Here is a 12,663-nt window from a genome sequence, read left to right as displayed (position 1 = left end):
CGATTTTGGGGCTTGGGCTATGTCCCCACTCAGGCGTGGGAACGGTGGTGTTTTACGCCAGGAACACTACCGCCAAACGGCCACCGATTGCCCATTTTGCTGGGGGGCCAGCAAGCCGGCAATGCAGAGCACCCGGTTCTAGCTGCCGATGCGCCCAGGAGAATTGCCATGTCCGTGCCGTGCGACATGGCGCCGGCCACTCGCGGACCAGGCCTGCGAAATAGTGCCCCCTTTGGCCGGCTCATGCACCGGGGACCACCCCCCACAGTGCCCCCAGCCCCTGATAATGTCCACCCTGCCCGCGGATCGACCCTCCCCTGACTGTGGCGGCGCTGGACTGATTCCACAGCCGCCACGCCGAGTTCCCGACGGGTGAGACCACACGTGATCGAGGCCGTCGGGAACTTGGCCGGTCGGGGGTGGAGCATCGGGGGCCGGGCCTGACACAATGTCCTGAGGCCATCCATACGTGGCACGGCAAAGTCCTCGAGGACAATGTTTTGTTATGTTCTTGTCGTAGCATAAGCTGCTTCCTTGATGTGCACTCTGACAAAGGAAGGTTCAGACTTGGAGATAGCTTTAACAAGTTTATTAAACTAGTAACAATTCTCCTACTTGGATTCGACTCTCCTGTTAATCCTGCTTTAGCTACTCAGACTAACTAACCAGTCTGCTACAATCCACGTGGTGGGAGTGATGTTCAATCAACCCTGTGTCTGTACTCACTGAGAGTCTCCACTGGAAAGAGGAAGATCATGTGTGCAGTGTCCTTTTATATGGGTTGGTGTATTGCCCTCCTGTGGTAGTGTCACCTCTGTGTGTATCGTGGCTGCCCATTGGTCGTGTCCTATCTTACTGACCCATTGGCCGACTGCCTGCGTGTCATGTCTCTGGTGTTCCCTCTAGTGTCCAGTCAGGTGTAGTGTATGTACATTAACCCCCTGTGTACTCACAGTGATGCATACCACCACAGGCGGCGCTTTGGAGAGGGCAGAGCATCGCAAAAGTGACGACGCCCGCGATTTCGGCAGAAACTTGGATTCTCCGGCCGCTGGCCAAGCGTGATTTCGGCGTCGGAGACCGGATAATCTAGCCCCATGTTTTAAAATTGTGTCCCCTAGTTCTAGTCCCTCCCACAAGGTGAAACATCCTTCCTGTCTTTTGTCCTGTCGGATCTTATATACTTTTTATATCATCCCGGTACAAATCAGGACCTTCAAATAGGGAAATAATGAAGGGAAAATGCCCCCTGTGATATTAATGTGAGACTTCACCCTGGAACCAGATAAGAGGTGCATAGCTTACCTGTGTCAACACAAGTAGCTACAGATAGACGTCCTCAGGAGAAACATGTCTGGAATTAATGCTCTTTGAAGTGCACGCAGAGCTTTCTATTTTTCAAAGGAAAACATTGAAATCAAAATTGAAGCAACATGGAGCGAGATACAGAGATGCCCCTGGGAGCTGGACTATGGTATGACGGAAATAATTTGTTTTTATGTTCTCATCAAGGTGAGGTGCTGACAGAACCAGGCATTGAAATATAGTTTTTCTTTCCTAGAATGGATTTTGTTCTGTAAACAATCCTTCCTGGCAGCGCAGACATGAATATCTGAGCCATTCACTGGCCAGCTTGTAGTGTGGTATCCATAGCAAATAGTGGATTCCAGCCCTGGATTCCACGGAAATGAATTTAATCTGATTTACTGCAGAGTCTTAAGATGTTATACACCCAGCATGCAGAATGTGTTTCTGATCTTGCTGGAACTTGCAAACATGGGACGCCTTACTGACATTCAGCTTGATGTCACGAAAGAAAGTCCTTCCAACTTGGCGTCTCTCGGCCTTTTGTTTCTGGAGTAAGGAAGGGTTAATCTGCTCGAATGCTCGGTGGTTGCATTTACACATAGCTAACTTTCCCGTACCAGCCTCCCCGAACAGGCGCTGGAATGTGGCGACTAGGGGCTTTTCACAGAAACTTCATTTGAAGCCTACTTGTGACAATAAGCGATTTTCATTTCATTTCATTTCATTTTCAACTAAATGGTGAGCAACTATTCCTCGCCTTAGGCAATCCCTCAGGACCGAGGGTGACCTTTCTTCCACTCTGGGGTTGTGGGCCCTGAGGTGTCTTAAAAGTCTGCTGCTGGATAGGCGCACTCTGCCCCAGGTGGGGCAGCTCGTGCTTGATGAGGTGGATGGGAGTGACTGTTGTCTAGACTCAGAGATCAACAAGGCCAGCGAACTGTATCTTGGTGCTGAAGGGGGAACGTGATCAGAAACCTGATGGGTGCAGAAATGAGTGCATGACGTGCGATCGGAGCAGAAAACGACGGAAATTCCATACAGCGCTTTAAACATTTACTTCCTCCCTTGCTGGTGTACAGTGCCTGCAATGTGGACCTTGCGCACTGCAGTGACTTGCTGAAGCTTCCTCGGCAGCACTTTCAAACCCACCACCTCGAACTCCCTGAAGAACAAGTGCAGCAGGCGATTGCGGGCACGGCTACGTGCAAATTCCACTCCAAGTCATTCCCGAACATACGTACAAGGGCCATTGGGCCCTTCCAGTCTCCGTTGCCATTTAATAAGATCATGACTGATCTGATATCACTATTTTGACTTAGAAATATATCGTCCTTCCTTCACTGTCGCTGGGTCAAAAGGCAGAAACTCCATTCCTAACTGCATGGTGAGTGTACCTACACCACATGGACTGCAGCAGTTCAAGAAGGCAGCTCACCACCACCTTCTCCAGGGCAATTATGGATGAGCAATTATCGCAGACCGAGCTGTAGCACAATCAATCACTCACGAGACGAGATGAGAAGGAGTCGAACGATGGCTTTATTACGCAGACTTGTTCCCCAGCAGCACAGTTACAGAATGCGGCTGCTGGGAGAACCCGGGCTCTTATACTCCGCCTTACTGGGTGGAGCCAGCAGGCGGCTGATCCAATCAGGATCCAGTGTCTATCCACCAATAGCCTCTCGGCATCCCAGGGTACCTTAAAATCTCTAATACATACCATCACACTAGCCAGCGACACCCACAACCCATGAACGAATAAGAACAAAGGTTAGTAGGTGTGTAATGGACTGTTCGGAAGAGGCTGTGTGTAATTCCATTTTCTTACATTAAAGAAGAATGCTCAAGGTTGTTTAAGAGAATTCTGATGCAAGAGACGAACATGCGGAGGGAAGGAAACAGGCTTATGGCAAAACATGAAGGGGCACACACTTCAACTGAGGATGGAGATGGTGATTTAATTTCTGCTGGGCTCAGCAAAATATTGCTCATGCACCGTAATGTGACATTTTACAATCCTTAAATAAAATATTGTACTAATTTGGAATTGAGAGCAATTCCCTACACCAATGGTTTTGACGCAACTGTTTTTATTGAATTTCCTCTCCATAAATTGGATATACACCCCACGCACTGCACTGTCTTGTTATAAATATTAATTCTTGGGGTGTGAGCATCGCTTGCAAGACCGACAATTATTGTCCATCACCTAGTTGCCCTGAATTTGATACATCTGACTGGCTTTGCACTCCATACTAGTTATGGGTCAACACCATTGGCGTGCTCCTGGAGTCCAGCCCTGGTAAAGATGGCAAGCTTAATTTCCTTTAAAGATGTGAGTGAACTAGTTGGGGGGTTTATAAACAACAATCTAAAAACAGTCACTGATACCAGCTTTTTATCTCTGGGTATTTTACAGACATTTAGAATGCTGTGGTGGGATTGGAACTCAGTATTGGCCCAGTAATGTGAATCATGGCTGTTTATGATGTCACTGAAGCATGTGTATAGGAGAGGGCACGGGATATTGACAATGGAGTACCGGTTTATTTCAGAATTGTCCGACTAGCTGTCTTCTGTACTGTACAGATCTACCTTTAGATAAACTGTTATAGGGCGCATAAGTTGTACTGTGTATTAACGTTGCCATTTTATTTTTTCTCATTAATATTAAAATGAATAGACTCAAATAAAACATCTTCTGATGACAGTGCTAAAACAGAAGTGACCTTGAGTAAGCACAAATGGGGCTCCAGGGTACTGGGACGGGAACCGATGTCAATGTGACAAATGTAGATGTTGTAAAAGTGAGACTCACTCACACTGAAAGGAGCTACATTTGTTTCAGGCCTCATTGTTGGCAGTGGGTGTCACATCACCATATCTGACTATATTAACGCTATGAGCTACTGCACCACGTCTCATTATAATTCAATCAAATCTTTAGTGCCCAGTCAAGCCAGTTCTGCCTGTGCTTCAATCAGGAGTGGTTGATGTGGGTAATACTTTCTCTTTCACTCACTTTACTTGCTGCTGGAGGAATCCTTAATCCAGCCATCACTCTGGGTTCTGAAACTTTTATCCAATTGAAGGGCAAGAAGAGAGGAAGGTGTGCAGTTCCTGCTGGCGAATATTCTTCCCTAATTTTCTTTCAATCACAATTTTTTCTCCTTCCCCGACCCCCTCTCTTCCTGACCTGGGCAATGCTGCAGAAGCAAGAAGAGACCTTTGTCCTACTGAGTACTCCTCCCGGAAAGGGCACAGGGGCATGCACCAGGCTATGATTTGCGCTGTGCACTCTCCTCCCCCATTGCATGGTTGCAAAGCCTACCTGGGCAAGAAAACTAATGGGTGGTAGGTACCTATGGAACTAAAGCCCAGCATAGCCAGCAACTCCAGAGCAGGAATATTTGCATTAAATGCGGGGTCAAATGAGGCTCAATAGGTAGCACCCTTACCTGGGCAGCACGGGGGCAGCATGGTAGCATTGTGGTTAGCACAATTGCTTCACAGCTCCAGGGTCCCAGGTTCGATTCCCGGCTTGGGTCACTGTCTGTGCGGAGTCTGCCCATCCTCCCCGTGTCTGCGTGGGTTTCGTTCAGGTGCTCCGGTTTCCTCCCACAGTCCAAAGATGTGTGGCCAAGCTAAATTGCCCTTAGTGTCCAAAATTGCCCTTAGTGTTGGGTAGGGTTACTGGGTTATGGGGATAGGGTGGAGGCGTGGACCTTGGGTAGGGTGCTCCTTCCAAGAGCCGGTGCAGACTCGATGGGCCGAATGGCCTCCTTCTGCACTGTAAATTCTATGAAATCTATGTGGGCTGGAATCTTGTAGGTTCGAGTCCCCTTCTGGCGACTTGAGTTTAGTCGTTGTCGCAATGCGGTCCCAAGGGAATGCTGGACTGTTGGAGGTCCTGTCTTTCAGATGAGACACTAAACTGATGCCTCCTTTCCCTCTCAGCCAAGGCCGAAGGGCAGCACGGTAGCATTGTGGATAGCACAATTGCTTCACAGCTCCAGGGTCCCAGGTTCGATTCCGGCTTGGGTCACTGTCTGTGCGGAGTCTGCATATCCTCCCCGTGTGTGCGTGGGTTTCCTCCGGGTGCTCCGGTTTCCTCCCACAGTCCAAAGATGTGCAGGTTAGGTGGATTGGCCATGATAAATTGCCCTTAGTGACCAAAATTGCCCTTAGTGTTGGGTGGGGTTATTGGGTTATGGGGATAGGGTGGAGGTGTGGACCTTGGGTAGGGTGCTCTTTCCAAGAGCCGGTGCAGACTCGATGGACCGAATGGCCTCCTTCTGCACTGTAAATTCTATGATAATCTATGATATCCCATTGTGCTATTTCAAAGGAGAACACGGGAACTTATCCCCAAAGCCCTTCTCACAGGAGCACAAGGATTTGGAGCAGGAATGGAAAGTGCTGCCACTTGAACCTGCTCCACCATTTGATAAGATCAGCGTTGATCTGATCTCAGCTCCACTTTCCTGTCTGCCCGCCTTGTCGATCAAAGTTTACCAAACTCAGCCTTGAGTATATTCAATGAATATCCATATAAACGTCTCATCTTCTCAGCGGACCAGATTTGCTGCCATACATGTTTCTGTTTGAGGGACTTTGCTTTGTGCAATTAAGCTGCGGCATTTCCTCCACCACAACAGTGACCACACTTTAAAGAACAGGCGGATACAAAGTTAACTTTTGAAAGCTATATTTGCACCAGAACAAGTGAGACATAAGGCAATTACAGCAATGTTCAACTCCGATAACAAGACACGAGGAATCTGCTGTCGAATTTTACAAGTGCTTATTTGAAGGTACATGGTCACAAGACTTTATTTGCCGATCCTCACTGTGTAAATGTTGCAATTAATCCGAAGTACGCTCCCCAAATGGGTCAGTGGATGAAAGCGTCATGTGGCTTGGTAAACAGATCATGATGATCCCTCCTTCAATTTCTGGATTGTGATGTTTTATCTGACTGCAGCTGGGGTGGCAGGAGGGGCACGAGAGAGCCTCTGGTTAAGGGGGGGGGGGCACAGGTCAACTGATCTGGCAGACTTCCTGCCGCTGGTCAATCCCCAATTACCCGTGCTGAAAAATGGTGTTTGTGTGCACGCACATTTAACTGTTTGCATGTATGTGTGAATACGTGTGCGCTGTATTTATACATGCATGTGTGCATGCAAACTGGTTTAGCACACTGGGCTAAATAGCTGGCTTTTAAAGCAGACCAAGGCAGGCCAGCAGCACGGTTCAATCCCCGTACCAGCCTCCCCGAACAGGCGCCGGAATGTGGCGACTAGGGGCTTGTCACAGTAACTTCATTTGAAGCCTACTTGTGACAATAAGTGATTTTCATTTCATATGAATGCGCTTCCACATGTCTGCATTAATGTAGGCTTATTGTGCTTGCCCATATATATATGTGCACGTGTATGTGAGTGCGCGTTAATGTACAGACGCATGTGTGACCGGTGGGCGGAACAATCTCAATTGTATTCCTCCGCATGTTGCTGAATACCCCACAGACCCACTGGGCGCGGACATCAACTACAGACAATTGGATCAGGAACTGCCGATTGGTGGGGTCATAACCCGGAACGAGGCGGTGACTTTCGGGCACAAGGAGGGGGAGCTGGTTGACGTTGGCGATGCCGTGAATGTGAACCATCTGCCCAATTAGTGACAGCACAAAAGTGCGCAGCCTGTATCTCTCGGGGTGGGGGGGGGGGGGGGGCGGGGGGCGGGGGGAGAGGGATGACACACAAGATGTACATAAATTATATAAATCAAATCAAAATTCCACCCACTTCCCCAGCAAAGTGGATGATGATGCTCCATTGTATAAGGTCCACCTATACCCTGGTATGTCTTATATATATAAAATTATATATATGGATCTGAACACAACTGGTTCTCAAAGAAATAAATGTACATATACTCAGTTGTAACTTATTCTTCATATATACTATAATAAATGTCTCTTGCTGACTTGGGTACGATTGCCTGTTAGCAGTGTGACAATATTCCATCATTTGGATGAGGCTGGTTTGCAAGGTAACCCTGCACGGACAGTAGCTGAGAAATGAGTCGAGTACAGCTCTGTGTGTCATGGTTTGGAAGTCCACGGCCTTTTTGTCCAGCCACGAGTTTCGTCCTCAGTGGATTTCAGCACTGTTCGGCTTCCAGGAACCCCTCTTTGTCGTTGCCCATTGGCTCCACCTCGGTGTAGGTGGGATGTCCAGCGTTGTTTCTGAATTTCATTGCTGGCCACCTGTGTGACCGGCGCTGGGTGAAGACAACAAAAAAAGCAAATTATAATCTTCACGGAAGCAAAATCGGAAATCAAAGTAACAGGAATGCTGGAAATACTCAGCGGACCAGGCAGCATCTGTGGAGTAAGAGAAGCAGAGCCAATAATAAGGTTATGCCATTTTTGTCATTTATAACTTATGTTCCTGAAATTTAGAATCATACGAGTAATAGAATGAGCTCTAAAAAGGAGACAGTGACATTGTCCAAGTGAAAATCGACGTTTTCACCAAGAATAGTCAGAATGAATACGTGGCTTGAGAGATGGTGCAGGAGGGAGGGGGTTCAGATTTTTGGGACATTGGAACCGGTTCTGGGAGCGGTGGGACCATTACAAATCGGATGGTCTACACCTGGGCAGGACTGGAACCAATGTCCTAGGGGGTGCTTTTGCTAACACTGCTGGGGAGGTTTTAAACTAATGTGGCAGGGGGATGGGAACCAGATTAGGAAGTTAAAGGTCAGTAAAGAGGCAGCAACTAAAGCCAGGACGGTACTAGATAATAAACTCAATGTTACTAAGGGGAAGAGTAGACAGGGACAAGATGATGAACGCAAAGGGACAGGTGGTCTGAGGTGCATTTGTTTCAATGCGAGAAGTGTAGCAGGTAAGGCAGATGAACGTAGGGCTTGGATTAGTACCTGGGAATATGATGTTATTGGTATTACGGAGACTTGGTTGAGGGAAGGGCAAGACTGGCAACTAAATATCCCAGGGTATAGATGCTTCAGGAGGGATAGAGAGGGAGGTAAAAGGGGTGGAGAAGTTGCATTACTGGTCAGAGGTGATATCACAGCTATGATTAAGGAGGGCACGATAGAGGATTCGAGCACTGAGGCAATATGGGTAGAGCTAAGAAATAGGAAGGGTGCACTAACATTGTTGGGACCTTTCTACAGCCCTCCCAAAAGCAAGCGTGAAGTAGAGGTACAAATATGTAGACAGATTATAGAAAAATGTAGGAGCAATAGGGTGGTCATGATGGGAGATTTTAACTTCCCCAACATTGAATGGGACTCATGTAGTGTTGGAGGCGTAGATGGAGCAGAATTTGTAAGGAGCATCCAGGAGAGTTTTTTAGAGCAGTATGTAAATAGTCCAACTCGGGAAGGGGCCATACTGGACCTGGTATTGGGGATTGATCCCGGCCAGGTGGTTGAAGTTTCAGTCGGTGATTACTTTGGGAATAACAATCACAATTCCGTAAGTTTTAGAATACTCATGGACAAAGACAAGAGTGGTCCTAAAGAAAGAGTGCTAAATTGGGGAAAGGCCAAGCATAACAAAATTCGGCAGGAGCTAGGGAATGTGGATTGAGAGCAGCTCTTTAAGGGTAAACCCACATTTGAAATGTGGGAGTCTTTCAAGGAAAGGTTGATTAGAGTGCAGGACAGACATGTCCCTGTGAAAATGAGGGATAGAAATGGCAAGATTAGGGAACCATGGATGACGGGTGGAATTGTGAGACTAGCTAAGATGAAAAAGGAAGCATACATAAGATCTAGGCGACTTAAATCTGATGAAGCTTTGGAGGAATATCGGGAAAGTAGGACAAATCTCAAACGCGCAATAAACAGGGCTAAAAGGGGTCATGAAATATCTTTGGCTAACAGGGTTAAGGAAAATCCCAAAGCCTTTTATTCACATATAAGGAGCAAGAGGGTAACTAGAGAAAGGATTGGCCCACTCAAAGACAAAAGAGGGAATTTATGCGTGGAGTCAGAGGAAATGGGTGAGATTCTTAATGAGTACTTTGCATCGGTATTCACCAAGGAGAGGGACATGACGGATGTTGAGGCTAAGGATGGATGTTTAAATACTCTAGGTCAAGTCGGCATAAGGAAGGGGGAAGTTTTGGGTATTCTAAAAGGCATTAAGGTGGACAAGTCTCCAGGTCCGGATGGGATCTATCCCAGGTTACTGAGGGAAGCGAGGGAAGAAATAGCTGGGGCTTAAACAGATATCTTTGCAGCATCCTTGAGCACGGGTGAGGTCCCGGAGGACTGGAGAATTGCTAATGTTGTCCCTTTGTTTAAGAAGGGTAGCAGGGATAATCCAGGGAATTATAGACCTGTGAGCTTGACGTCAGTGGTAGGCAAACTGTTGGAGAAGATACTGAGGGATAGGATCTATTCACATTTGGAAGAAAATAGACTTATCAGTGATAGGCAGCATGTCATGGTTTTGTGCAGGGAAGGTCATGTCTTACAAACCTAATAGAATTCTTTGAGGAAGTGACAATGTTAATTGATGAGGGAAGGGCTGTAGATGTCATATACGTGGACTTCAGTAAGGCGTTTGATAAAGTTTCCCATGGCAGGTTGATGGAAAAAGTGAAGTCGTATGGGGTTCAGGGTGTACTAGCTAGATGGATAAAGAACTGGCTGGGCAACAGGAGACAGAGAGTAGTGGTGGAAGGGCGTGTCTCAAAATGGAGAAAGGTGACTAGTGGTGTTCCACAGGGATCTGTGCTCGGACCACTGTTGTTTGTGATATACATAAATGATCTGGACGAAGGTATAGGTGGTCTGATTAGCAAGTTTGCAGCTGATACTAAGATTGGTGGAGTTGCGGATAGCGAGGAGGACTGTCAGAGAATACAGCAAAATATAAATAGATTGGAGAGTTGGGCAGAGAAATGGCAGATGGAGTTCAATCCAGGCAAATGCGAGGTGATGCATTTTGGAAGATCTAATTCAAGAGCAGACTATTCGGTCAATGGAAGAGTCCTGGGGAAAATTGATGTACAGAGAGATCTGGGTGTTCAGGTCCATTGTACCCTGAAGGTGGCAATGCAGGTCGATAGAGTGGTCAAGAAGGCATACAGCATGCTTGCCTTCATCGGACGGGGTATTGAGTACAAGAGTCGGCAGGTCATGTTACAGTTGTATATGACTTTGGTTAGGCCACATTTGGAATACTGCATGCAGTTCTGGTCACCACATTACCAGAAGGATGTGGATGCTTTAGAGAGGGTGCAGAGGAGGTTCACCAGGATGTTGCCTGGTATGGAGGGTGCTAGCTATGAAGAAAGGTTGAGTAGATTAGGATTGTTTTCGTTGGAAAGACGGAGGTTTAGGGGGGTCCTGATTGATGTCTACAAAATTATGAGAGGTATGGACAGGGTGGATAGCAACAAGCTTTTTCCAAGAGTGGGGGTGTCAATTACAAGGGGTCACGATTTCAAGGTGAGAGGGGGAAAGTTTAAGGGAGATGTGCGTGGAAAGTTTTTTACGCAGAGGGTGGTGGGTGCCTGGAACGCTTTGCCAGCGGAGGCGGTAGAGGCGGGCACGATAGCATAATTTAAGATGCATCTAGACAGATATATGAACGGGTGGGAAACAGAGGGAAGTAGGTCCTTGGAAAATAGGTGACAGGTTTAGATAAAGGATCTGGATCGGCGCAGGCTGGGAGGGCCGAAGGGCCTGTTCCTGTGCTGTAATTTTCTTTGCACTTTGTTTATTTGGTTGACAGCGTAGCCGAGAGGTCATACAAGGTTGAAAAGGCTGCCATTTTTTTGTTTCTCCAGAGAAGTGAAAGCTGAGGGGCGGCCTAATGGAGGTCTTTAAGATTATGGAAGAGGTTGATAGGAAAGATGCTTCCCCTTGTGGGGGGACCAAAACTAAGAACCATAAATATAAGATAGTCACTGACAGCAGGAATTAAGGATTGAGGAAACATTTCTCACAGGGTTATAGAAATTTCACAGCATGGAAAGAGGCCTTCGGCCAATTATGTCTGTCCCGGCCTTCAAGCATCTATCTATTCCAATCCCATTTGCTAGCACTTGTCCTGTAGCCGTGTATGCCATGGTGTTTCAAGCACGCAACTAAACATTTCTTGAATGTTGTAAGGGATCCTGCCTCTACCACCCTTTCATGCGGTGAGTTCCAAAATTCCACCACCCTTTGGGTGAAAAGATTTTTCCCCAAATCCCCTCTAAATCCCCTGCCCCTTACTTTAAATCAATGGTTATTGACCATATTAAACCCTGGTTATTGATCCCTCAACCAGGGAAAAGTTTCTTCCGATCTACCCTATCTAGGTCCTTCATAATTTTGTACACCTCACTCAGGTCCCCCCCACCTCAGCCTTCTCTGCTCTAAGGACAACAACCCCAGCCTAACCAGCTCCTCGACACAGCTGAAACGCTCCAGCTCAGGCAACACCCGGTAAATCTCCTCTGCACCCTTTCTCGTGCAATCACATCCTTTCTACAGTGTGGTGACCAGAACTGCACCTGGGACCACTTCAGGTGGCAGCCATGGAGTGAGTGGTCGCACACAGGCCAGCTCCGGCTCGAAGGTGTTTGAGCATTTTATACCTGTTGGCGGGGTAACTCCAGCAGGAAAGTGGTGTGGAAGGTTCTTCCCAAGATTGGCGTGTCTACTGGCTGCCAGACTCGGCAAAAAACAGTTAAAGACCTGGCTAAGGAATGGGAGGGGACTTGCACCTGTGGTGCAGCAACAATTGTGAGAATGGCAGAGGGGAAACAGTCATCGGTAATGGGAAAGCCCCCGATGGAGCAGTTGATGGAATTGGTCAAGGAGGAATTCCGTCAGCAAAGGAAGGAGATGCATGGCGACAGGTCAAAGGCCATTGCGTGAGCAGTAGCACCTCTACGAGGATCGATGGAACAGGTAGAGAAGTGCTTTGAGGTGCAAGGGACGACGATACGTGAGGAGGAGAAGGTGGTGTCCGACCAGAGTGAGCTAATCATGTCGTTGGAGGCGGAAGTGGGGATCCTGGGGCATCTATACAATTCGCTGCGAGTGAAGCTGGTGGAGCAGGGGAACAGGTCCAGGCGGCGTGACAGAGTTGAGACTGAGCATGGTCATGGGCGGAGGGAGGGGCCAAATTGGATGTGCCCGGTTCAGGGTGATATTAAAGGAGGTAGAACAGGTGGGGGATGATGGTAGAATGGAGGCGTAAGCTTCTAGTAAGAGTTGTGATGTGGAATGTCTGAGGACCAAATGGGCCAGTTAACGGGTTACGGATACTTGTGCACCTGAGGAGATTTATGTACAGGAGACGCAGCTCTG

At 47.6% G+C, this 12,663-nt stretch overlaps 1 protein-coding gene and 1 long non-coding RNA gene across 3 annotated transcripts in view; one reads left to right on the top strand and one right to left on the bottom strand.

Annotated features, from left to right (window-relative positions):
* LOC140398603 (uncharacterized) overlaps positions 1–12,663 on the top strand; it is a 220,733-nt gene that overhangs the window by 37,010 nt on the left and 171,060 nt on the right. The gene's annotated exons all lie outside the window — the stretch shown is intronic.
* LOC140398602 (plexin domain-containing protein 1-like) overlaps positions 6,000–12,663 on the bottom strand; it is a 266,471-nt gene continuing 259,807 nt past the window's right edge. Inside the window, exon 14 of the mRNA XM_072487442.1 lies at positions 6,000–7,596. Within this exon, the coding sequence (XP_072343543.1) occupies positions 7,477–7,596 (120 nt within the window). The 3' untranslated portion in view covers positions 6,000–7,476. The remainder of the gene's footprint in view (positions 7,597–12,663) is intronic.

Source organism: Scyliorhinus torazame, chromosome 21 (assembly GCF_047496885.1).
Source record: "Scyliorhinus torazame isolate Kashiwa2021f chromosome 21, sScyTor2.1, whole genome shotgun sequence".
Taxonomy (NCBI): domain Eukaryota; kingdom Metazoa; phylum Chordata; class Chondrichthyes; order Carcharhiniformes; family Scyliorhinidae; genus Scyliorhinus; species Scyliorhinus torazame.
This window is presented reverse-complemented; position numbering and strand designations above follow the sequence as displayed.